At 45.8% G+C, this 21,614-nt stretch overlaps 1 protein-coding gene across 1 annotated transcript; it reads left to right on the top strand.

Moving 5' to 3' along the window:
- The first annotated feature begins 3,139 nt into the window (after window positions 1-3,139).
- ELL2 (elongation factor for RNA polymerase II 2) lies at window positions 3,140-18,767 on the top strand. Its single transcript, XM_071581565.1, is given in 7 exon segments — window positions 3,140-3,158; window positions 4,251-4,355; window positions 7,806-8,059; window positions 14,244-14,368; window positions 17,483-17,657; window positions 18,439-18,483; window positions 18,621-18,767. Coding segments are annotated over 7 exon segments (870 nt in total).
- The last annotated feature ends 2,847 nt before the right edge of the window (window positions 18,768-21,614 follow it).

Raw genomic sequence — 21,614 nt, 5'->3', positions numbered from 1 at the left:
TATTTTGTAAAGGCAGACTTACATTGCACTGAAGGTAGAGAATACCAAACTGCAGCACTGATTTAAGGTACAGTACAGCAGCCAGCTCAGAAAGGAAAACTGGTGCCTCTGAAGTTCTTTTCCTAAACTGTGGAACAGCATGGCCTTGTCAAGGTTTGTACCCTGGAAGCCATGAAAAGCAATGTACTCTTCATCAAAGTTTGCTTCATATTTGCCTTAGATATTAGAAATAAATTCTTGGCTCTGACTGTGGTGAGGCCCTGGCACAGGATGCCCACAGAAGCTGTGGATGTTTCATCCCCTAGAAGTGCCAAGGCCAGATTTGACAGAGCTTGGAGCAACCTGGGATGGTGAAAAGCAGGGTGTTGGAGCTAGATGGTCTTTAAGGTCCTTCCAATCCAAACCATTCTCTTATTTCGAGCCAAACGAGGTTGCTAAGAAGCAAAAATTGTTCTGTTTTTAATGGCCTTGTAGGTTCATTATCTCTGAAGAAACAAGACAAAACTATCCTCTGGGAATTTACAGAGCGATTGACATGCAGAATCACAAACTATGCTGAGTTGGAAGGGAACCATAAGGATCATTGAGTATAAGCCATTGCCCTGCACAGGACCATTAGCAAGAGTCACACCATGTGCCTGAGAGTATTGTCTTGGTACTGTGCTGTGACCTGGGGAGACTGTTCCAGTGCCCAATCACCCTCTGGGAGAAGAAACTTTTCCTAATATCCAGCCTAAATCTCCCCTGACACAACTTCAGGTCATTCCCTTGGGTCCTGTCACTCATCACCACAGAGAAGGGATCACTGTCTGCCCTTCCTTTTCCTGGCTCACGGAAATTGTAACTGCAGTGAGGTCTCCCCTCAGTCTTCTCTCCTCCAGGCTGAACAGACCAAGTGCCCTCAGCCATCCCTCATACAGCTTCTCCTTCAGGCCCTTCACCACCTTCATTGCCCTCCTTTGGACACTCTTTAATGGCTCAATTTCATTCCTACATTGTGGTGCCCCAAACTGCCACAATATTCAAGGTAAGGCCTCCCCAGGGCAGAGCAGAGTGGGAAAATCCCCTCCCCTGATCAGCTCATACCCCCAGGACATGATTGGTCCTCCTGGCTCCCAGGGCACGGATGACTCATATTCAACTTGCCACTGACCAGAAACCCCAGGTCCCTTTCCATGGCATTGCATTCCCCAGTCTATACACACAGTCGGGTTGCCCCATTCCAGGTACAGAATCTAGCACTTCCTCAGCTTCATATGGCTGGTGATGGCCAGTGGTAGCAGCGGAGGGCCTGCCAGTGGAGAGCAAGTAACACAGTGTTTGCAGTCCTTAGAAGTCCAGTCTTTCTTAGAAAATGCTGAAGAAGGTGGTGTCAGCATGAAGACAGACACATATCATCAGCCAACCCTGGTCTGCTCCAGAAGCCTCAGGTTGCAAAAGAGAGCATGCAAATTCCAAACAAATCAACATTTCACCCAAGTACGAGGGGTTGTTTGGGTTAGAAAACTGAGTTCTGATTAAAGCTTTATTTTTAAAAGGTTTCCAGCATCTTGCAGGCTCTGTCAATCAGCAGCAGGATGTCAGGGTGAGGGGAGGCACCACTGCAGCAGAATTCACCCTGTGCTCCCCATAGCAGCCTTTGTTCTGCTGCTTCCTTGCACAGGGGTAGGAGAACCCCTTGCCTATAGCCAAAAAACAGAGCAAAGTCTCAGGATTTAAGAGTTAACCTTTTATTGAGTTTCAGTTGAGAGAGAACAGAAAGGCGGCAATAGCTCACATGTTCAACCACAAAATGCCACAGGATGTGTCATGTCAGAGGCTTAACACAGTTTGCAAGGAGACAATTGAGGAAATTGTAAAATACTCTCCAGGAAAGAAAGAGGAATTCAGAGCCCTGCTTTAATGTTCCCAATATTGTCCTCTCTCCCTCAATTTCATACCCTTCCCCAAAAGAAGCTTATGGACTTGCTGGCCACATCTGTCCTCCATGACATAAATAAAGAAATGGTTGTAAACTCAGGGAAAGAACTAGACTTCAGAGTCACGCAGGTCTTTGCAGGAATCAACACTTGGGTCACTAAAAAGACTGCTTGGGACAGACTATTTGTAACAAAACTAATAAATGCGCAAAGTTTCTGTGAGATATGTTAAGGTTTCATTGCAAACAAGGATATGCTCATTATAGTCATTGATAGGAGGTTAATTAATTGCTGAATGTTAATTGTTCATTGATACTGGTTTTGCAGTTTGTGTTAAGCTGTATAATTGACACCTATAGACAGTGAGGAGGATTTAGGCGAATCAGAAAGCATGTAAGCAAACATGGCCAATTAGTACTTGTTTCCAGGGAACCAGGCAGCTGGAAACAGGGATCGGAGAGGTGGGGTCAAAACCAGAGCTGTATCATGATGAACTACTGGCCAGTGGCTTTGTCCTGCTTTGTAAGTTTCAGAAAGGACATTATAAATTCAGACATAGCTTGCTGATGCTTTCCCTTGGAGGCTTGATGGGGAGTTCTAGGGTGCTTGAAGGGTTTCAGGTGAGCTGTAGCTGTGCCCTGTGCTTTGTCGGAGCCCTTGCCATTGCAGGTGCCACACAGCAGGCTTGGTAAGAGCAGTGGGAGTGAGGGCAGGGCCAAGGAAGGCTCCAGGGCAGGACCTTCCCACCAGGAGGGTGCTGGGGCACCTGCCCGAGCCATCCCTGTGGCTGTCACTGCAGCCACTCTCAGAAGAATCACCATCGGTCATGTCAGGCCATTGGATCACACTGACTGGTGACACTGGCACAGCCCGGGAGTGTAGAGACAGCTGGAAATCTGGCTGTGCCCTAGCTGGCTACCAGGACTGGAAAATGTGTGTATTCCCCTGTTGAGGCAGGTTTGAAAGTTCCCATTACAACAACACGGCTAAACCTGAAGCAGTGCCTGAAGGGCTCAGCCTTTTTCTGTGTTTTTATAGTGTTGGAGCCATGCAGCTCAAACTCCTGAGCCAGGCAGAAAAGGTGCCAGGAAATGAAGATGCAAAGGCTAATGAAACTGAGGCACCATCTTCAGGGATGGTTGCTTTTCATTTCTTTAATGAGTGCCTCTAAGTTTGAAACCTGGCAATCAATTTTTGCAGTGTTTTTTTGGGGCCAAGGGATGGGTTCAGAGATCTCAGGTGAGTATCATTCATTACTGAACTGTTCTGAGCAGTGTTTGCCCCAGGAGCCTGTCTCCAGGCAGACACAAGGTGCACAGCCACCTCAGGGCACTCAGTGGCACCAGCAGCAGTGCTCCTGCCTGGAGCAGTGAGCTGAGCCAGGAACACGCACCTTGGCTGAGTGAAAGGGGCTCTCACTTGGCTGTGGCTGCAGTCGCCGCCCAGCAGGGACATCCCTGACAATGAAGTGCAAATCTTGCTCTGCCTCAACTTCCTGCAGAGCATTTTAAGCCAGCAGTGTCCTGCCTGTTGGAGAGAGAAATGCAAGCCTGTGTGGCCTTGTCTCCAAGGGAGCTTGGCTGGGGTTCATTGGAGGAGATGGAGATGAAGCTGGCACTGGTGTCCCTGTGTTTGAACTGCTCCGTAAGGCAGCGTGAGAGGACCCACTTTCTTGTATTTCACAGCTTCTCATTGGGGAATGTCTGTTGGACGTGGGATTGATGATTTGGGTGATTCTTGGTGATGGTTTAAATAGATCTGAAGTGCATATTTACCATTCAGTAACTGGGATTAGACGACTGAAAGTAGGAAGAGAATTGTGATGTTTGTGGGTACTTTTCTTTTGGGCTGGCATTGAGGAAACTCAGGTAGGACTGGTAGGACATGGGGTGCCTTTGCAAGGTGCTCCATACAGTAGCAGTTAAGGACTGGGGCTTGTCACAGAATCATAGAAGGTGCTGAGTTGGGAGGGGTCCACAAAGCTCATTGAGTTCAGCTCCCGGCCCCAAGAATCCCACCATGTTCCTGAAAGGTTGTCCAAGGGCTTCCTGATCTCTGGCAGACCTGGTGTCTTGACCCCTCTTCTGGGGAGCCTGTCTGGGTGAAGAGTCCTTTCCTAATTTCCATGTTAATGCTTGATCTTGGTTTCTCTTCACTTTTTTTCAAGTCCTTCAGGGACATGGCTTTAGGAGATGTTTTGCTTGAATGCTGTGGCAAGTTTCTGTATCTGCGCTGAATTTAACATCTCAAAACATTAGTACTGCCTCCACTAGACAAGTGGAAAGGTTACAGTGTTCTCAAAAACTGAACTGTGTGTGTTTGTGTGATTAGGTTTGCAGTTGAATACCACAAAGGCAGAGTCGAGGCCGCAGGCAGTGTGGAAGGGCATTAAAGGCTTGCCCTCCACTGCAAAATGGAAGAAGTTCAGAGGAACAGGTCAGTCTCTGTGTGCCTGATAGAAGAGAGAAAGCTGCAGGTTTTGTCACCACTACTCATTGTCTCCTTCAGGTCCCAAACACAAATCAGTGGATTCAGAGAAGTGCCTGGTATGCCACATCCTCCCTCTTGACCTGCTGGCCCCACCTCTGCTGATGCAGCCGAGGACAGGGTTGTCTTTCTGGGCTGCAAGTACATGTTGCCAGCCTCTCTCCAGCCTCCAGTATCACTCATTTATGAGTGTTTTTTAATGACTAGTTGTTTGTTAATGCCCAACTTCATGTATCTTTACTATGGGGATTCTTACAGATCTGTAAATTATGAACAAATACAGGTTCATCAGTCTTGGCTAATTCTTTTAAATCACATTCCTTATCTTCTCCCAAATGCCACTTCTTTGGGGTTTTTTCCCTTAACATTAGCAAAAAAACCAGAAATTAGAACAGTCAGAGACAGCAGACCTGATCCTGTCCTGGGAGGCAGAGAACGAGCCCCCTGAACCCTGCAAACATCATCCGCAGAATATTCACTGGAGTTTCTCGCTGACCATTCAGGGACAGGGTCATTCACTTGCTGGCTCTGCAGAATTACAAGAAACCAGAGTTACTTGCCTGGTTGCAGAGAGATGAAGTCATGCAAAAGGACAGGGATATCCTTGGAAACATCCTTCAACAGGTTTTTCCTCTTCCTATTCTTTTAGTGCTGATTTCTACCTGTGTCACTCCAGTGCTGAAAATGAAAACTAATGAGCAATTTAGGCAGTGTGGTTTGTTTACGTTTTTCTTTGAATTTTATGCAGATTTCACAAACTCCAAGTCCATAGGAGGAAGGGAAAGAAGGACTCCAAACATTCAGGGCAGAGGGGTTTTTTTTTGCTACAATGGCAGGCACTAATTAACTCTTTCTGAAGTTGTTGCTCCTCATGTCTCCCTCTTTTCATTGCACTGTTGAACTGCCAGTGGGGAGAAATCACCCAGGGCTTCTTTTGATTGTGTTAAATAATGGTTGTTGTGGTGATTTCTTTTCGGCTCTGATTTAGCTTTGCTGTACAAATTTTTGAACTGCACATTGCATTTATTTCCTTAACTGTCTGCCTGTAGGTAGACGACCTGAATCCAAAGGATAATTCTTGCAGTCTGAAGGCACACTTATTTCAAGACATTCAGAAAGACTGGCCTGGCTACAGTGAAACAGACAGAAGGACTTTGGAGATAATACTTTCTAAGTAAGTTCAGTCTGTAGGGGAAGGACAAGAGGCATTTCAGAAAACTTCCTACAAAATGAAGGTCTGTCTTCTTGATAAGGAAAGAACTAGGACAATAAAAACTTGATCTTGTAACCTGCAAAGTCAAAAAGCTTTGTAACCTGGCCTGTGGTTTACTGGAGTTCTGGTGTGAACTGTGCTGTGTAAACATCTGCACAGTTTTTTTCTTCAAAAACCTTGGAAGTGGCACAGACTCAAAATTACATTGAAAAGCTAAACAGAAATGGACAAAGAGCACTTGATTTCTTAAACAGGGACATACACAGCAGAGTTCAGTTCCTTTGTTATATCTGTGTGTTGCCTCATTTTAGAATCTGGACTTGCAAATCAGAAGTTGGGTTTAACCTGCAGGCATCTTTAGTCTGCAGGGGCCTCTTGGAAGTGGTGTAGTGCTTGTAGAGACAGGTGCTTGGGATGACTTTCCACATTTACCCTGGACGTACACACGTTGCCCACAAACCTTGGGATTCCTTTGGAAGTATTTGCGCTTGAATCCATAAACATCTGAGCATCTATCTCCAGGTGCCAGTAACAAAATTATGAACAGAAGGACCAGGAAAAATCCATACTTTGTTTCAAGTTGGTGCTTGCACTGAAGCTTTTGTGTGGACTTAGCTGTGTCAGCAAATGAACTTGAATTTTTAGAAATGTATCACTTGCAGCAAAGCTGTTCACCCAAGCTGTACTGTACATCTTGTGTTAATTAATGTTCCTGTTTGTATTTCTCTCCAGTTTGGTTTCCCTTTTGTACTTCCTTTTATACTCCTGCTATACCACATCACAACTTTAACAGCATAAAAATTGAGTGGAGCATCACATGATAGCTCTTTTCTCTCCTCAAGATTTAAAGCTCAGATAACTAAAAGACTGGCAAGAACCCCTAAAGTTTAGCAGGACTACTGTGTGTATACAGGGGCAATGTAAGCTGATAATGAATATAAAGGACTGTGTGGGGTTTAAGTGTGCCACAAAACCCCAAAGGAGAAGCAGTGAGAGATTACCAAGGTTCTGAATGTTCCATCTTGTTCCAGCTCACTTTTCCTTATGGCAGCTTTTTTTTTTATTGAGGTTATTCTTAAACATTCCTTTAAAAAGAGGGATTAGAGGGTAGGTGTGAGGTGCTTACCTCGTGCCATTTAAAAGGGCGAAGAGCAATCTACAAGTGCAAACCGCTTTCCAACCCAGCCTTGCCATGTTCATGAGGAGCACTCAGTGTTTGCAGCCTGTTATTGGAGCCTTAGTGCCACTAACCCCCATGCCATGCAGTTGACTTTCCTGCTGAGATTAATGCTGAGATTCAGCCAAACTTTGGGCATCTCTAATTGGCAGGCCGAGATGGATAAAAACATGGCAGGAGAAGGACTTATCTTCCTAGTATATTTCTTGCTAGAACTTTGACATTAATATCTCCATCTATTTTTATTTTCGATGCAGCTGCATCTATTGCTGCCTAACTTGAATGGCTGTGCAGATGCCACCTCATGCCTTCAAGAAAAGCTGAGCTGGGGTTAATCCTGTGCCAGCACAAAACCTGTAAAGCCATGCTGTCTTTCTAAAAACAGTATTGCCAACTGTGGAGAAGGTTGTGTGAGCCCTGTTATCTTATGCAGCTACTTCCAAGTAATTTACAGTGAGAACAAAACTCTGAAGTACTTTTAATGCTCATCCAGTTGGTACTGCTCCATTCAGCAGCACCTCAAAGTCCTTCTTGGCAGGGCTTCTTTCAGTCCCTTCATCCCCCAGCCAGGATCGATACCAGGGGTTGCTCCAACCCAGGTGTAGCACTTTGCACTTGACATTGGTGAACCTGATGAGATTCCCAGGGGCTACACCTCAAGCTTCTCCAGGTGCCTCTGGATGGAATCCCAGCCCTCTGGTGTCAGCAAACTTGCTGAGGGTGCACTTAATCCCACTGTCCATGTTGTTCTTGACATAGCTCAAGAGGTACATGAGCTTACAAACGTGGAAAAGAATAAAGGCACCTCCTGTCAGTATAACTCATCTACTAGCAATTTTAATGATATTTATTAAGGCCCAACTTGATGCATCTCTGCTATCTGGATTCTTCTGTTGTGTAAATGCTGGACAAATACAGGTTTATCAGTGTTGGTAAATACTTTTAAATCAAATTCCTTACCTTCTCCCAACATCCCATATGACACTTCTTTCTTTTGCCCTCACTTTAGGAAACAAAGTAGAGGTCAGAACAGCCACCAAAAGGAGTGCTGATTCTCTTCCTGGGAGGCAGAGAACGAGCCCCCTGAACCCTGCAAACATCATCCGCAGAATTTTCAGTGGAGTTTCTCACTGATCATTCAGGGACAGGGTCATTCACTTGCTGGCTCTGAAGAATTACAAGAAGCCAGAGTTGCTTGCCCGCTTGCAGAAAGATGGAATCATGCAAAAGGACAGGGATTCCCTTGGAAACATCCTTCAGCAGGTGAGATCAGGAGTTTGTGCCAGCCATGCTTCCCTCCTGCTATTCCTATAGTGCTGATTTCTACCTGTGTCACTGCAGTGCTGAAACTGGAAACTAATGAGCAATTTAGGCAATGCTCCTTAAGTTTTCCTTGAATTTTATCCAGATGCCACAAACTGCAAGTCCATGAGAGGAATGGAAAGAAAGACTCCAGACTTTTGGGGCAGAGCTTTTGTTTTGATAGAATGGCAGGCAGGAATTAACTCTTTCTGATGTTGTTGCTCCTCATGTCTTCCCTTTTGTCTCTCTTTTTCTTGCACTCTTGAACTGCCAATGGAGAGAAACTGCCCATGGTCATGGTACTTACTATTTCCATGGGACAAGTGTCTGAGCAGGCAAGTTTGCTAGTTACATGGGCCAGTATTTCATTTGGATGGAGTTGATGGTCTGCTTGGTTCTTCTTGGCTTCTCCTCCTATCCGTTGGAATTGACTTCCAGGGAAGGGTGTTCCAGGCAAATCCTAAATGAAAAAGGTGGAGGTGCAATTTGGAGCACAGGATTCTTTGCTGTCGTACGAATTGTGTCTTCATCTGCCTTGAAACCTTTATTAACTGTGTTACGTTGCAAGTACTTCTTTTGAGTTCAGTTGTACTTGGGTTGCTCTATCCCAGCCATTCCTAAGATGCATTTGTGAAGTTGTAGTGGCTCTTTCCTTCCTTTCTAAATATTTCCTGTCCCCATAGACTGTGGCTGAATTATGCAAGCATTATTATGTCAAGCAGAAATATTTCCTCATTATGAAGGAAAAGAAGTGTTTTGGAACATAGTAAAGGGATGAAACTTCCATATTTATACAGTTTGGGCTGATCCTACACTGAATTTTCAGAATTGATTCCTTCAACCTCCTATGTTGCAGCCCGATTCAGGTGGGCCTGAGTGACCACCTTACAGGTTTCGTTTTCACCTTAAAAGGACATGTTTCCAGCCTCAACCAATTGGAGTCAGACCACCGCAACTGGGGCGGGATCACTTGAGATCATATATACCTGTGTTTTTGAATAAACTTGGGATTTGCTTTACATCACATTGGTGTGTGCAGTCTCCTCTAGGGCCTGGCGACAACAAATGGTGGACCCCGACGTGTCTCAGAACATGAAACCCACCTGCAGGCCTGCCTAGAGCCTTAAGAAGTGGCCCCTGAGAGCTGCTATGCCCCAGTTTTTTTGGGTGCTTTGTGGAGAAGCCCCTGAGAGCTTCTGTCTCCTGTAAACTTGGGAGTTTTGTGTAGTGGCCTTGAGAGCTGCTGAAAGAACGTGGACTGAAGGAACCACGACCTTCGAACCGGTGAGTTAAAGAAACATGGGAAATTCCAACTCGTCTAAAACCAACTTATTGCTTGATAGATTTGAGAAACTAGCTCGTGTTACAAAAACAAACATTAAAAGACAAGCATTACAGGAATTTTTGGATTGGTGTTTCAGTGGAGGGCACCTAACAGATGCCAATTCCACGCTTTCCATGAAATTATGGGACAATATTGGGGCAGATTTGTGGAATTTAGTGCAAACTGCACCAGACGAATTTTTACAGCTCATTCCGTCATATGCAGCTGTAAGGAAAATGCTGTTAGAGGTAGAACGAGCCCGTAAAAACCTCGATCTACCGGAGAGAAGGGAAAAAAGTTTGTTTTTGCAGGGCGATTTTTCCCCTGAACATCCTTCTGCACTGCCGTGGGCACCGCCGCCCGCAGAAACGCCACCGCGGTACCCACACGCGGCACCGCCCTCTCCCGCTCCGGAAAACCTGGCAAGACCACAGCAACCATGGAATCAAAGCTTTTCAACGCCGCTCATCACGGCAAAAAGCCAAGAAGTCGTCTTTGCACCGCCTTACAACTCACAGCAAATGAGACCACTGGCTGCCGCTGTAGAAGCGGCCGGACCTCAGCAGCAACCTTGGAACCCCACGAGACACGCCGCAGAAAACCAAACCGTGAGTGAGTTTTATTTAAATCCCAACTCCGAAAAGGCGCGATGGGAGATGCCCTCAGCCGAGAGAGACATGTGGAGGGGGAGACAAACCCCTTGGAGTTTCTCTTCCCCTGTCCATCCACCTTCGGTGCCGGCTCCACCGCCGCCGCCGCCAATGCCCTGCGGGTACCTCGGGGCTGGGGTCGCCCCACCGCCGCGCTCCCCGCCGCCCTGCGGGTACGCCGGAGTCACTCCGTTGCGGCAGGAGACTGTTGAGGCAGACATTCCAGCAGGGCTACAGCCGCCCGCCATAACCGCGTGGCCAGGAAAACAGAGAGACCACGTGATGGCAAAGCCCGCGAAATCAAACAAAGGAACGGCGCGCCCTTACCACGAGGCGCAAGGACCGCCCAACCCCCCTCCCTACTGCATGCAAATCACAGCGCATGCGCCAGGCGCGGGTCCGCCGCAGCCTGCAGGGGCCGGGGTCGGCTCCGAATTCGCCCGCTCCGGAGGCGAATCAGTTCCCGCGCCACCACCACCACCTCCTGCGTGGATCGACTACGTCATGGAGAGGGGAGAGACTCCTCCTCCGTGGAGCAGAGCCACCGGAGCTCCCCCTGGTCGTTCCCTTCACTGCGTGCCATTCACAGCGCCAGCGTCAGCGCCGGTCGCGCAAGACCCAAGCGCTGCAGCACCAGCGGGGACCCTCTCCCCGATGGCCGTGCGCTACCCGCAGCTGCCAACACCAGCACGGGAACCCCCCACGCCGGTAGAGACTGCCCCTGCGCCGGCAACCTGGTACCTGCAGCCTCCATCACCGACAGCCACACCCACCGGCTGTATCCCAGAATGGAGAGCAACACACAAAGAAGCCTCTGTTTGGGACATGCTGGGAGGAGCTAGGAATCACGATGTAATAAAAAAGGGATTTGAAAGATCCAAAAATGCTGCTTTAGCTGTCTTTTCTAACCTTCCTAAAATAGGGAAGCCTCTGGTAACTCAAAAGACCATTTCAGAAGCCTTCACAGCTATGGTGAAGCCAGATGAAAAGCATCTGGCCACCATAATTCAAAAGGTAGTTAAATCCAGAGAGTATCTAAGTGTATCTCTTGCATTTGTAACCTGTCTTGTTGCTGTTACTAATCAAAATGTATGGATAGTGCTTTCTCAACAGGAAAATCTAAAAAAATTCTGCTCAGATAACATAGTTAAAGCAGGAGAACCAAACAAAGTGTGCCTTATAGGAATACCTTATCATAACATCAAAGATTTCATTCCTTTTGGTATTGAGGAAGCAAAAGTGTCCTGCAGTGGTACTGGAGAAACCATAGCAGACATCATATGGCAATTGAATACTTCCTTAGAGAGAGATCCACAAGAGCTAAGGTTAGTAGGAGCTCTCCCTGGAAATGAGTCATGTGTTGAATTTCACCCTGTGCATTCCAGTGTATCTGAATGGTCAAACAAACACTGGTCACAGCAATATTTTCCTGTGGGAAGCACAGATGTCACTCCTCATAATAAGAGTTACACCAATAGCAGTTGGTGTTGGAATGTTATTGGTTCACAAAATACAAATTACCCCAAAACTAAATGGGTTCACACAAAAGGTAACCAGAGAAGAGCGCTGCCTCCTGGATATTTCTTAATTTGTGGTAATAGAGCATGGCCTGGAATACCTGCCCAGGTAAAAAGTGGACCTTGTTACTTAGGCCAGCTGACCAAATTTACATAATCAATACAAAAGCATGTTAAGTGGTCTAGTCCTCAAGCTGAGGAAAACACCATAGAACATTGGAGTGATACAAAAAATTTGCTAGCAGCAGTTTTTTCCCCAGTTGGTGTAGACAGAGCATTACGTTTAGTGCAAATGCTTAACTACTGGGTGCAGGAGCAACTAAACATCATTGCCAAAATGCTTAATGATTTTTCAACAGATGCTGATAGGATAGAACAAGCAGTATTACAAAACAGAGAAGCCCTGAGATTCTTGTTGATGATTCATGGTTACCAATGTGATGAGTTTAAAGGGATATGTTCCACAGAATTAAGTAAACACTCCAAAGAAGTACAAGCAGTGAAAAATAATCCTGACAAGCTAACAGTTGACATTTCTCCTTTAAAGAAATGGGTTCATTCCCTAAGCCTAATAACCTGGCAAGAAGCAGCACTGATTCAAGGAGTATTGATCCTAGTTGTTATTATGATTTGTTTGATTGTTCTTATTTGCAGGAGTGGTCATTAACTGTCCAATCAAACAAGAACAGTCCAGTTCAAGTTAGCATGTTGTTTAGCCTGTATTTTGAAATTCTGTTAATTTTCAGTTAAAGTGCAGTTTTGAGCTTATTGCACTGCAAGTTGCCCAGCAGGCTGCAGGGGTAAGGATACCTGTCCCCTAAGCTGCTGACCATTTTTTGCAGAATGTAAGTAGTTATGTTTAGCCTTTGTGAATTTTCTCTGTGAATTCACACTTGTTTACTGCTTCAACAAGAGTGTATAAGGACTAAAAATCAAAGCTTCATTCTCAAACCTCTGTGATGGCCACACAGAAGTTCTGAGAATGGACCTTGAGCATGAAGAGATTTAGTTCAGCTGGACTGAACTTGCTTCTTTGCTAAGTTAAGTCACTCTGCACTCTTGAACACTTTGCACAAAGTTTAATAAAATTTGTAGTTTGTTTACAGTGGTTTGTGCAGTGACGACTGCACAAAGAGACCACAATTTCACGCGTGAAAGAAAAGTTTCTTGTTTTGCACTAGTTGTAAGTTTGCAAGTTCCAAACATACATGTCTTAGTCATGTATTAGTTTGTGTGAGTTTACAAAGGTTACTGTACCTCCTTCCAAAAGTTCTATTTTGAAAAGAGAGGGCGAGGTAGGGATGTGTAACCTGCAAATACCCTGTTAAGTCTTGAATTAGCAAAATTTGAGATTTTCAAAATGTTATTTCTCAATTTTCAAAATTTTCAGCCTTTCTGTTCAAGTTGCAATATGCATGATGTGTATTCTGTTGTTTGCATTTTTGCTTTGTTCTTTGAAACAAAAGGGGGAGATGTTGCAGTCCGATTCAGGTGGGCCTGAGTGACCACCTTACAGGTTTCGTTTTCACCTTAAAAGGACATGTTTCCAGCCTCAACCAATTGGAGTCAGACCACCGCAACTGGGGCGGGGTCACTTGAGGTCATATATACCTGTGTTTTTGAATAAACTTGGGATTTGCTTTACATCACATTGGTGTGTGCAGTCTCCTCTAGGGCCTGGCGACAAGACTCCTAGGTTTGTTGCTTTGCTTGCTCAGAACAGTGACAGGAATTTTCACCCTGAAGAGACACACAATTTGACGAGAGCCACGTTCTTCCATCCAAACTGAAACAGTTCCTTTATCCTTCAGGTTGATTGTAAAATTCCAATATCTCACCACTTAGATGACAAAAGTCAAAACATTTTCTCCTGTCCCTTTATGTTTGGCAATGTTTAAGGAGACTGTCTCGAAGTTGGTTTCCTTTAGGAGGGGTGAACTTCCTCAGGGACCTGCTTTGCATTCCAAAAGGGTCCTCTTAGCAGCACTGACCCCTGAAAAGACTATTGTGCATTTTTCTGACTTTAAAAAGAAGGTAGCAGGCCTTATTTTGTATAAATCTGAAAGCACTAGGCTGAGCAGCTTGAGTATTGTCTTTGAAATGGGCCTTAGTTTGTTTTTCAGGAGTCAATTACGATTTCTGGGTATATTCATTACTTTGAGTTTGTCTCTGCTCTTTAAGGTTAGCTCTAGGGAGGTTATCCCATCCCACTGTTCAGTAGGAAGCTGTACTTTCCTCTGGGCAGGCACTTGAGAAAGCAAAGCAGCTGTGTTTGGGGGGCGACATCCTGTGGTCGCTCATGGGGTGATGAAAACATGCCTGGTTCCAGGCAAAGCCTGTGCTCTGCCAGAACTGTGCAGTTCTGTCAAACCAAAGGGCAGCAGGTGTCCTGCTGAAGTTGGACAAATCTACACTCAAACATGGAGACAGTACTCTTCAGTTATTCGAGAAAAGAGAACTAAATGGACCACAATTGTTTAAAGTTTATGTTCTAAATCTAAGAGCTAATTGAACTTTCACATCCAATAAAAGCCCTGGGAAAACGGTACAGGACTTTCTTTTTCACTCTGACGGATCTTTGCAGTACCAATTCAGGATCTGCAGTTTGCATTCAGGTTTAATGAACATTGATTTCCTTAACTGTCTGCCTGTAGGTAGCTGACCTGAATCCAAAGAACAAGTCTTTCAGTCTGAAGGCACACTTCTTTCAAGACATTCAGAAAGACTGGCCTGGCTACAGCGCAAGAGATAGAAGGACTTTGGAGATCATACTTTCTAGGTAAGTTCAGCCTGTTGGGGAAGGACAAGAGGCATTTCAGAAAACTCCCTGGGAAATGGAGGTCTATCTTCTTGATAAGGAAAGAATTGGGACAATAGATACTTGTACCTTGTAACCCGAAATGTTGGGCCATCCTTACAGAAAAGCAGCTCCAACTGAGAATGCCACCAGCACCACCCATTTGCCATCTCCAGGGCCTTCAGATGCAGATGCTCCATCAAGATCCTCTCAGGTATTTGGTGCATATTTTACACATTCTATGGAGAGTCTTCAGATATTTTATGAGACTTGGTGCTGCTGTAACAGCTGTGGGGTGAAGCACTACTCCTGCTTTAGAAGCAGAAGAACTTGAAGCATTTCTTTCTAAGTAGACGTCCATGGATGTGAGCAGTGTGTGCTTGGTAGGGAAGAGCATGTGAACCAGCATTTCAGCTGGAGAACAGCTGGAGCGACAACTGTAGCCAGGCTGGAGTTGTCCCTCTTCTTCCCAGCTCTGCACTTGACACGCTGGAATCAGCCCCCACCAGAGTGTCTGACCAGAAACTGAGACCTAAACAAACCTCACCGGACCTCCTATTTTGGGGAAGCCTTTCTTAGATCTCCTGAAGGAAGCCTCTTTCTCCTCAAGCCTTTTAGCTGTAGACTTGAAGAAGGACTTGCCAAATGCCAAGATGAGAAACTAGGAATGGCATAAACCAAATAGTTAGGTGTAGTACTTTCTTATTGGAGAGCTCTTTCTGAGTTAAAAAGTTGTGCTTTCAACACTTGTGTATTCAGAAATGCTTCTTTCTCAGCATGGGAGCAAAGCCTACTTATGATCTTTTATTAATTAGTTATTTTGTTATCACTACAGAAAAAACCTTTGGATTCCACTTCTACCTGCCCTGTCCTGAGCAAAAAGCAGAGGGTTGCACACCTGACCCATCAACTCCCACCAACGGCCGGGGGCCTCTGTCCTGCTTCCTCAACACTGCCTGCCACAGTCTCTGCTTTGTCAAAGGAACAACCAGATCACTTCACGTGAGTAAAAGAACGATGGTGTCCCTGGCCACACAGTGGGGAGCAGTCTCCAGCTCTTTCCTCATTTGGAGAGATGAGCTGGAGAAGGACTTGCTGGGCCTTCAGTGCTCAGAGCTGAAATGAACACGGTGATGGGTCAGGGCAGGAGCAGCCTGACCCTTGCTGGCAGCGCAATTGCGCAGCAGCAGCTGCAGCCGTGGAGTTGTGTCCCCGTGTGGTCCCTGCAGTGCAGGAGTGGAGGGGGAAGTGTGTCTGTCTGGGGAAACACTGCCCGTGGCCCGGCCCGCAGCTTCTGTCGGGGCAGGGATGTCGGCAACAGTGCTCAGGCCTCCTTCAGCTCTGCAGCTCTGCTGCATCTCCCGACTGCCTTGGAGCAGGTGGCGTGCCAGCGCCTGTGTCCCATTGGATACAGTCAGGGATGCTCCGTGGAAAGACTGAGAGCAAGGGTGGCCCTGCAGGGAGGCACTTTAGTGCTTCGTGGTTTAGGCTGGGCATTCAAACCCACCTTCAATTCCCAGCCTCTGCTGGGTGAAAAGGAACAGGTTCAGCTCTGTGCTGTCTGTTTCCCAATCAGCTCAGAGCAGTGGCACTGAGGAGTGAGGGAGATAGTTCTTTGTTTTACTGGAATAGTGAAGTAGGAAGTCCATAACCTCCACAATCCATTGCTGAAAGTTAGGAATGCAAAACAAAACCGAAAGGAAAACACCCTTCACGCAAGATTTCATGAAGCTGGCTTACTTCTGATTGGAATTAAAAATATAAAATTCCCTGTGAAAAGAGCCATATTGGGAACAGAGTCACAGATAAACTCCTTCTCTCAGTGATGTCAGAAATGGACGTTGTGCTGTGTCAGTCATCTGCCCGATGGTTAAGAGAAAGTTTGAAACCTCAGAGCACCTACAATGTGATCCAGCTCATACACTGTGGTAGTTTCTTCTAAGCTTCTCCTCCTGATTCTTAGTGCTGTGTAATTCACGAGTCTGATCACAGCTTTAGCATAAAACCAATATCCATCTTAACATAAAGGTTACATGAGTAAAGGGACTCAAGTTTTTAAGTAAATTGTAAGCAAAAGGAAGGAAATAAGTTCACATTTTTCCTTATTGCTCCTCTCCACACAGTTGCACTGCTGCCACTGAATTTCAACCTGTAGAATTTTTACTGCTTGTTAAAATTAATGTCAGAGGGTCTTGGAGGATTCATCCCCATGTGGAGGTGCCTTTGTCATCCCAAGACAAACAGGTCCAGAGGGCCAGAAGTCGTGGTGTGGAGGGTTGGGAAGTGGGCTCTGTTATTTGCATTGCCACTTCATCCTGGATTTGCATAAGGAGCTTGTTGAACCCACTCATCATTGACATGAGGGAGAAAGGAATGAAGACAGTTTCACTCCCATCAGTGGCTTCAAGCATTAGTAGGTTTTGCTCTCCTTAGGGGCTGATGTGGTGGTGGTTTGGGTTTTTATTGTTGTGGTTTCAGACTTCTCCGGTTTGTTGCTGTGGCTGCATTGCAAGTGCCTCAGTTGAATGGACAGTGATGGAACTGGTGGTCTCTCAAAGAATAAATTTTGTTCTTAACTCTGCTTTGCTCTTCAAAAGCCATAAATGTAGCCTGAAACCTGAGGCCACCCAACTTCATAAATGCACTCCCTTCCAAACATGTAACACAGACGGACTTTCAAAAGAACATGGAACTAGATTAAGTTGTCCCTTCATAGAAAGAGTTTGTAATCTGGCAGTGTTTCTTCCCTCACTGAAGCTGGTGCCTTTGTTTGTCCTTTGATATTGAAATGATTGCCCATGTTTCCTAAGTGTGCTACAGCTGCTTCTGAAGAAGAACTCCAAACTGAAAAATATTAGTAAATAACTGTCACAAAAATGTGCCCCATTCCCAGAGATACCTGACCACATTCCATTGAAGCACATGCACTTGCCTGTGGAAGCAGTAAATCAGGGAGTGAAGGGACCTGAGCTTGGGGGTCTGGGCTTGACATTCCCCATGTGCTTAGTGTAAAATTGCATGTGTGCTTGACAGAGTAGACTCAAATTAGAATGTTCTCTTCCAACACATTAAGAGCCAAATGTTGCCATTTCCCAGGAGAACATATGGAGCTATAGTCTCCTACGAGCAACGCCAGCGCTACGAGGAGGACTTCAATGCAGAGTATGGCGAATACCAGAATTTGCTGGCTCAGATAGAGAGTATCACCACGACATTCAGGAAGTTGGACGAACAACACAAGCTTGTGACTCCGGGGTCCTCAGAACATCAGGTAAAGAAGGAGAACACTGTGAAGAAGGTCCTGGTGAGCTGAGGCGGTGCTGAGACACCGGTGGGGAAAGGACTGGACATGCCTGGCAACCAGTGGCTGGAATCCCAAAAGCTTTCCTGACGCTCTATTTGCCCTGATTTTCACCATGTAACTAAATCTAAAGCCACAACTTCTTCATCTGCCAGGCGGCTGATCCTGGCTAGAGTTTTAGCAGAGAGGGCTGCTCAAAACCTGCCACTCTGGCCATCCAGCCTGGGCTTCTCTGATTTGGACACACACATTCCACACCTTCCATATCAGAATTTTTCAGTTCTGTCTGCACCCTGAGGCTTCTTGGATGGTGTTTATTTCAGTTTGGGCCACATTGCAAATGCATTTGTGAGCAGTAGGAGTATCTTTTAGATTCCCTGGGACTGCTCACTGAGAGAAACTGGCAGATCTGCTCAGACCGTGCTTGGGCTGGGTCTGCTTTTTACAACCCCTTGTCAAATAAACCCCCGTTTTAGCTGTCTGTGAATACACAGCAGGGTGAATGATGTCCCAAAGGCAGACTTTTAGGATGGGCTTCTTTTGTTGCCTCTTGAAAGGACTAAGTGGAGATCCTGGGTGATAGCTGGGTCTTTGGGATTTGGTTTTGCAAAATTCCTACAGGAGTGATGGCTCATAGAGAAGAAAATCTCTTGAGTCAAAATGAGCATATTTTGAGTGGTTTAAATGTTTCCATTTTGTGGTTGTAATGACATGTTCCTCATATTGTCTTCTTGGTTTATTTTTCTTATAGATCCTTTGTCATCAAGTCCTAACAGAGTATCAGAAGATCCAACAGGTACCTGTAACACCTGATCTGCAGGAGGTGGTAACCACCGAGTCGGCCTCAAGGCTATTGTAAAGCAAAGGACATGGACGTGGAGACTCTACAGAAATGTTTGCATGCCCTAAGTTCCTTTTTCTCTTTCTTTATAGTGCAGCCCCAGCTACTCTGAACTGAAGAACAGGTGCCAGTGTCTTCACAACAAGCTGTCTCATATTAAGAGACTAATACAGCAGTTCGACCACCAGCAAGAGGAGTCCTGGCACCTGTCATCTCCTTCAGACACCAAACATCTTTGAGCTGGGGCTTACTTAGTTAGAATTTCAGATTGGTTTCTCTAGGATTATGTAGCTTAGTATAGAAGAGTAGGTAGTTTATTTGAACACATAGATTAGTTTTCATAAGATTCGTTTTCATTAGATTAGGTAGGTTAGTACTGTGCCTTGTTCATTTATGTTGTAGTTTGGGATTATTATGTAAATTCTCTCCCCTGCCACTTAACTGCCCAGGCCAGCGGTTAACAAAAGAAGCAGTTAACTGTTGATCTCTGGGGTGGGGGCAGGTTTGTCTCTTTTGGTTTCTTTTTGGATATTCTCCCCAGTCTTGGCTCGGCGGAACGGGGGAGTGGGGGCTCCAAGGAGGCAGGCTGCTCTGCTGGTTACTGGGGTTTTCCCTGGCTGTCTTGGTGCTGCCTACCTCGGACTACTTTTCATGCCGCGCTGCTGCTGCTGCCTGCCTTGGATTTGCTGCTGGTTGCTCGTATCTTTCTGCTTCTTGGACGGGGAACACAGGGGGAAGAGACTGAGTCCATCTGAAAGCCCACTGCTCGTCTGTTTCGCTGGAGAGGGACTGAAACTCACTCTGCAGCCAGCCGGGCTGTGACATGAACACTTAAGTATAACCTTTTTCTCATGGAGGAAAACCTGCTGGGTTTTGTTGTTGTTTTGGTTTTTTTTTCTTTCTCTTGTGGTGTTGGGGGAGTGGGTTGCACTAGTCTGTTTACATATATATATAGATATATATATAGATATATATATCTATATATATATCAGTTATCCTTCTTGTATTAAAATTCCTTTTCTTAAATTTGATAAAGAGTGGTGTGATTATCATGGAGGAGGCCCCTCCCCTGCTTGTGGGTAAAACATTTTGGTTTTTTCCCCTCAAACCGAGACAATTTAAAACAGAATATTAGTTTCCATAAGATTATCTAAGTTAGTATTGTAGAGTAGGTAGTTTATTTAAACCCAAAGATTTGTTTTGCTACGAATAGCTCAGTTATTATTGCAGAGTAGCTGTTTTATTTAGAGCCTAGGATCCAGTTCCACTAACATTCTAAGACACCATTTGACATTTTCATTAAAGAATTTTCAGTATTAATAACTTCTTGTGTTGCCCTTGTTGCTTTTATCCCACTTGAAGCTGCTTCTTTCTGGTCTCGGGGGATGCCCTGATGGCACCGGGCCCCGTGTGTGGCAGTCCCGGTGCCCACGGAGCGCTCAGAGCAGGGCCCGGGGGCTCTCCAGGTGCAGGGTCAGCCCTAGAGGAGTGGAGAGACACGAGGCTGGGCATCTTTCTACAGAAAAGGCAACGTAAGCCTTGAAAATAGTGTGTTTCCACCTGCCATTTCCCTGTGGCTGCTGCATTCTCTGTGGGCACCTGTGAATCACAGCTGGGTTTCACCACACACACCCCCTGCCTCACGGGCACACACGCTGCTCTCTCATCCTCAGCAGGCAAGGGATGAGCCACAGTGTTGGGGCCAGCCTTTCATTGTACAGCTCCTTTCTCCAAGCAGCTCTTGCAGGGCAAAGCAGACTCTGGAAGAAGACACAGGATGCAAAACAGGCAGCACATTCCGCTCCTTCCTGCGCTCTCCTTTCTGCTTCAAACTACAAAAAAGTCCTGCCAATCCTTACCTCTATGTACTATCCTGTCCTTCTAGAGAGTGCCTGCCAGAAAGAAGCATTAGTACAAGCTTTACAAGGTGAAATTCTATTTCTCACCTTGACACAGAATGTTGTTGGAAAACATACAGTTGCAGAAGATCTAGAAAATGCAGAAATGTTACAGCTCATCATGCATGGAATCTGCTTTTTAAACAGGCAAGAAATAAAACAAACCTCCTTCCCTATTTATCCCCTGCTGGTAGAAGAAATGATGTCACTTCTCATTTGCCACTAAAGCAGTTTATATCAGCATTTCTGAATTCACTTTTACACGAGAAACTTAAACAATTTCCAGCAGTAAATCCCTCTGTCACTGGCCTAAAGGTTTCCACTTGCCAAGCTGAAGCAGCTGAAGTAGCTCCATGTGCCATCACACATTGAATTAAATTGGGAAGAGCACAGGTTCTTCCCTAGAGAGGCAAGTCCTAGAGACCCAAAGCTGTGCAACAAGGAGAAAACAAGGCTATGGGCTCCTCTGGGACATTTGCATGGAATTCTCCTGAGGGCTGTTTTAGTGTATAGAGCGCAGGAACTCCCTCTTGTAAAACCAAAGACAGCGCTGCCATACCATCATCCACCTGCTAAGCTGCCCACTGTTCTTTCCTGAGTCTCCTATGGCAGCCTAGTCCACTTTGATCCTGATGGGAACAGGAGCTGGACCAGATCCTAAAGTGAGCAGAAATCTTTCATTTCCTACAAGGGACTATTTGCAATTTCCATCTTCTCCTGTAACAAAACTAGCAGGTGAAAGAAAACCAGCAAGAGGGGGAAATGAGCATAAACTGGGCTTTGCTTTTCTCATTGCTGCAGGTGTTTATTTTTCCACTGTAAACCTTCAGCTTGTTTCACCAACATTCCCAGCTGTGTGCCTGAAAGCTGAGGTTCTCTCTGCTTTTCCTGTTGGTGGGGGAGAGCATGTGCCACTTTCCTCCTGTGGGGATACCTTTGGGAGCTCACTAAGGTGGTGATGGTGGGGAAAACTTCAAGACCAACATCTCAAGGCATTTCCCAGAAATCACTGGTGGCTGCTCTCCATACCCTGCTGGTCCCTGAGATGGTTTCCTATAAGAAAGAGTGATGGAAATAAAGATGGACGTTCCAGAGAATCATTCTTGAAAAGAAACTTACACAGGGAGCCTTGATTGCGTTAGAACATGGCACAGACCCACCTACAGGTAGAACATTCGTAGGACTTAC

Source organism: Pithys albifrons, chromosome Z, assembly GCF_047495875.1.
Source record: "Pithys albifrons albifrons isolate INPA30051 chromosome Z, PitAlb_v1, whole genome shotgun sequence".
NCBI classification, from domain to species: Eukaryota; Metazoa; Chordata; class Aves; order Passeriformes; family Thamnophilidae; genus Pithys; species Pithys albifrons.
The sequence above is the reverse complement of the archived record's forward strand: the minus strand, read 5'-3'. Positions and strand labels throughout refer to the sequence as shown.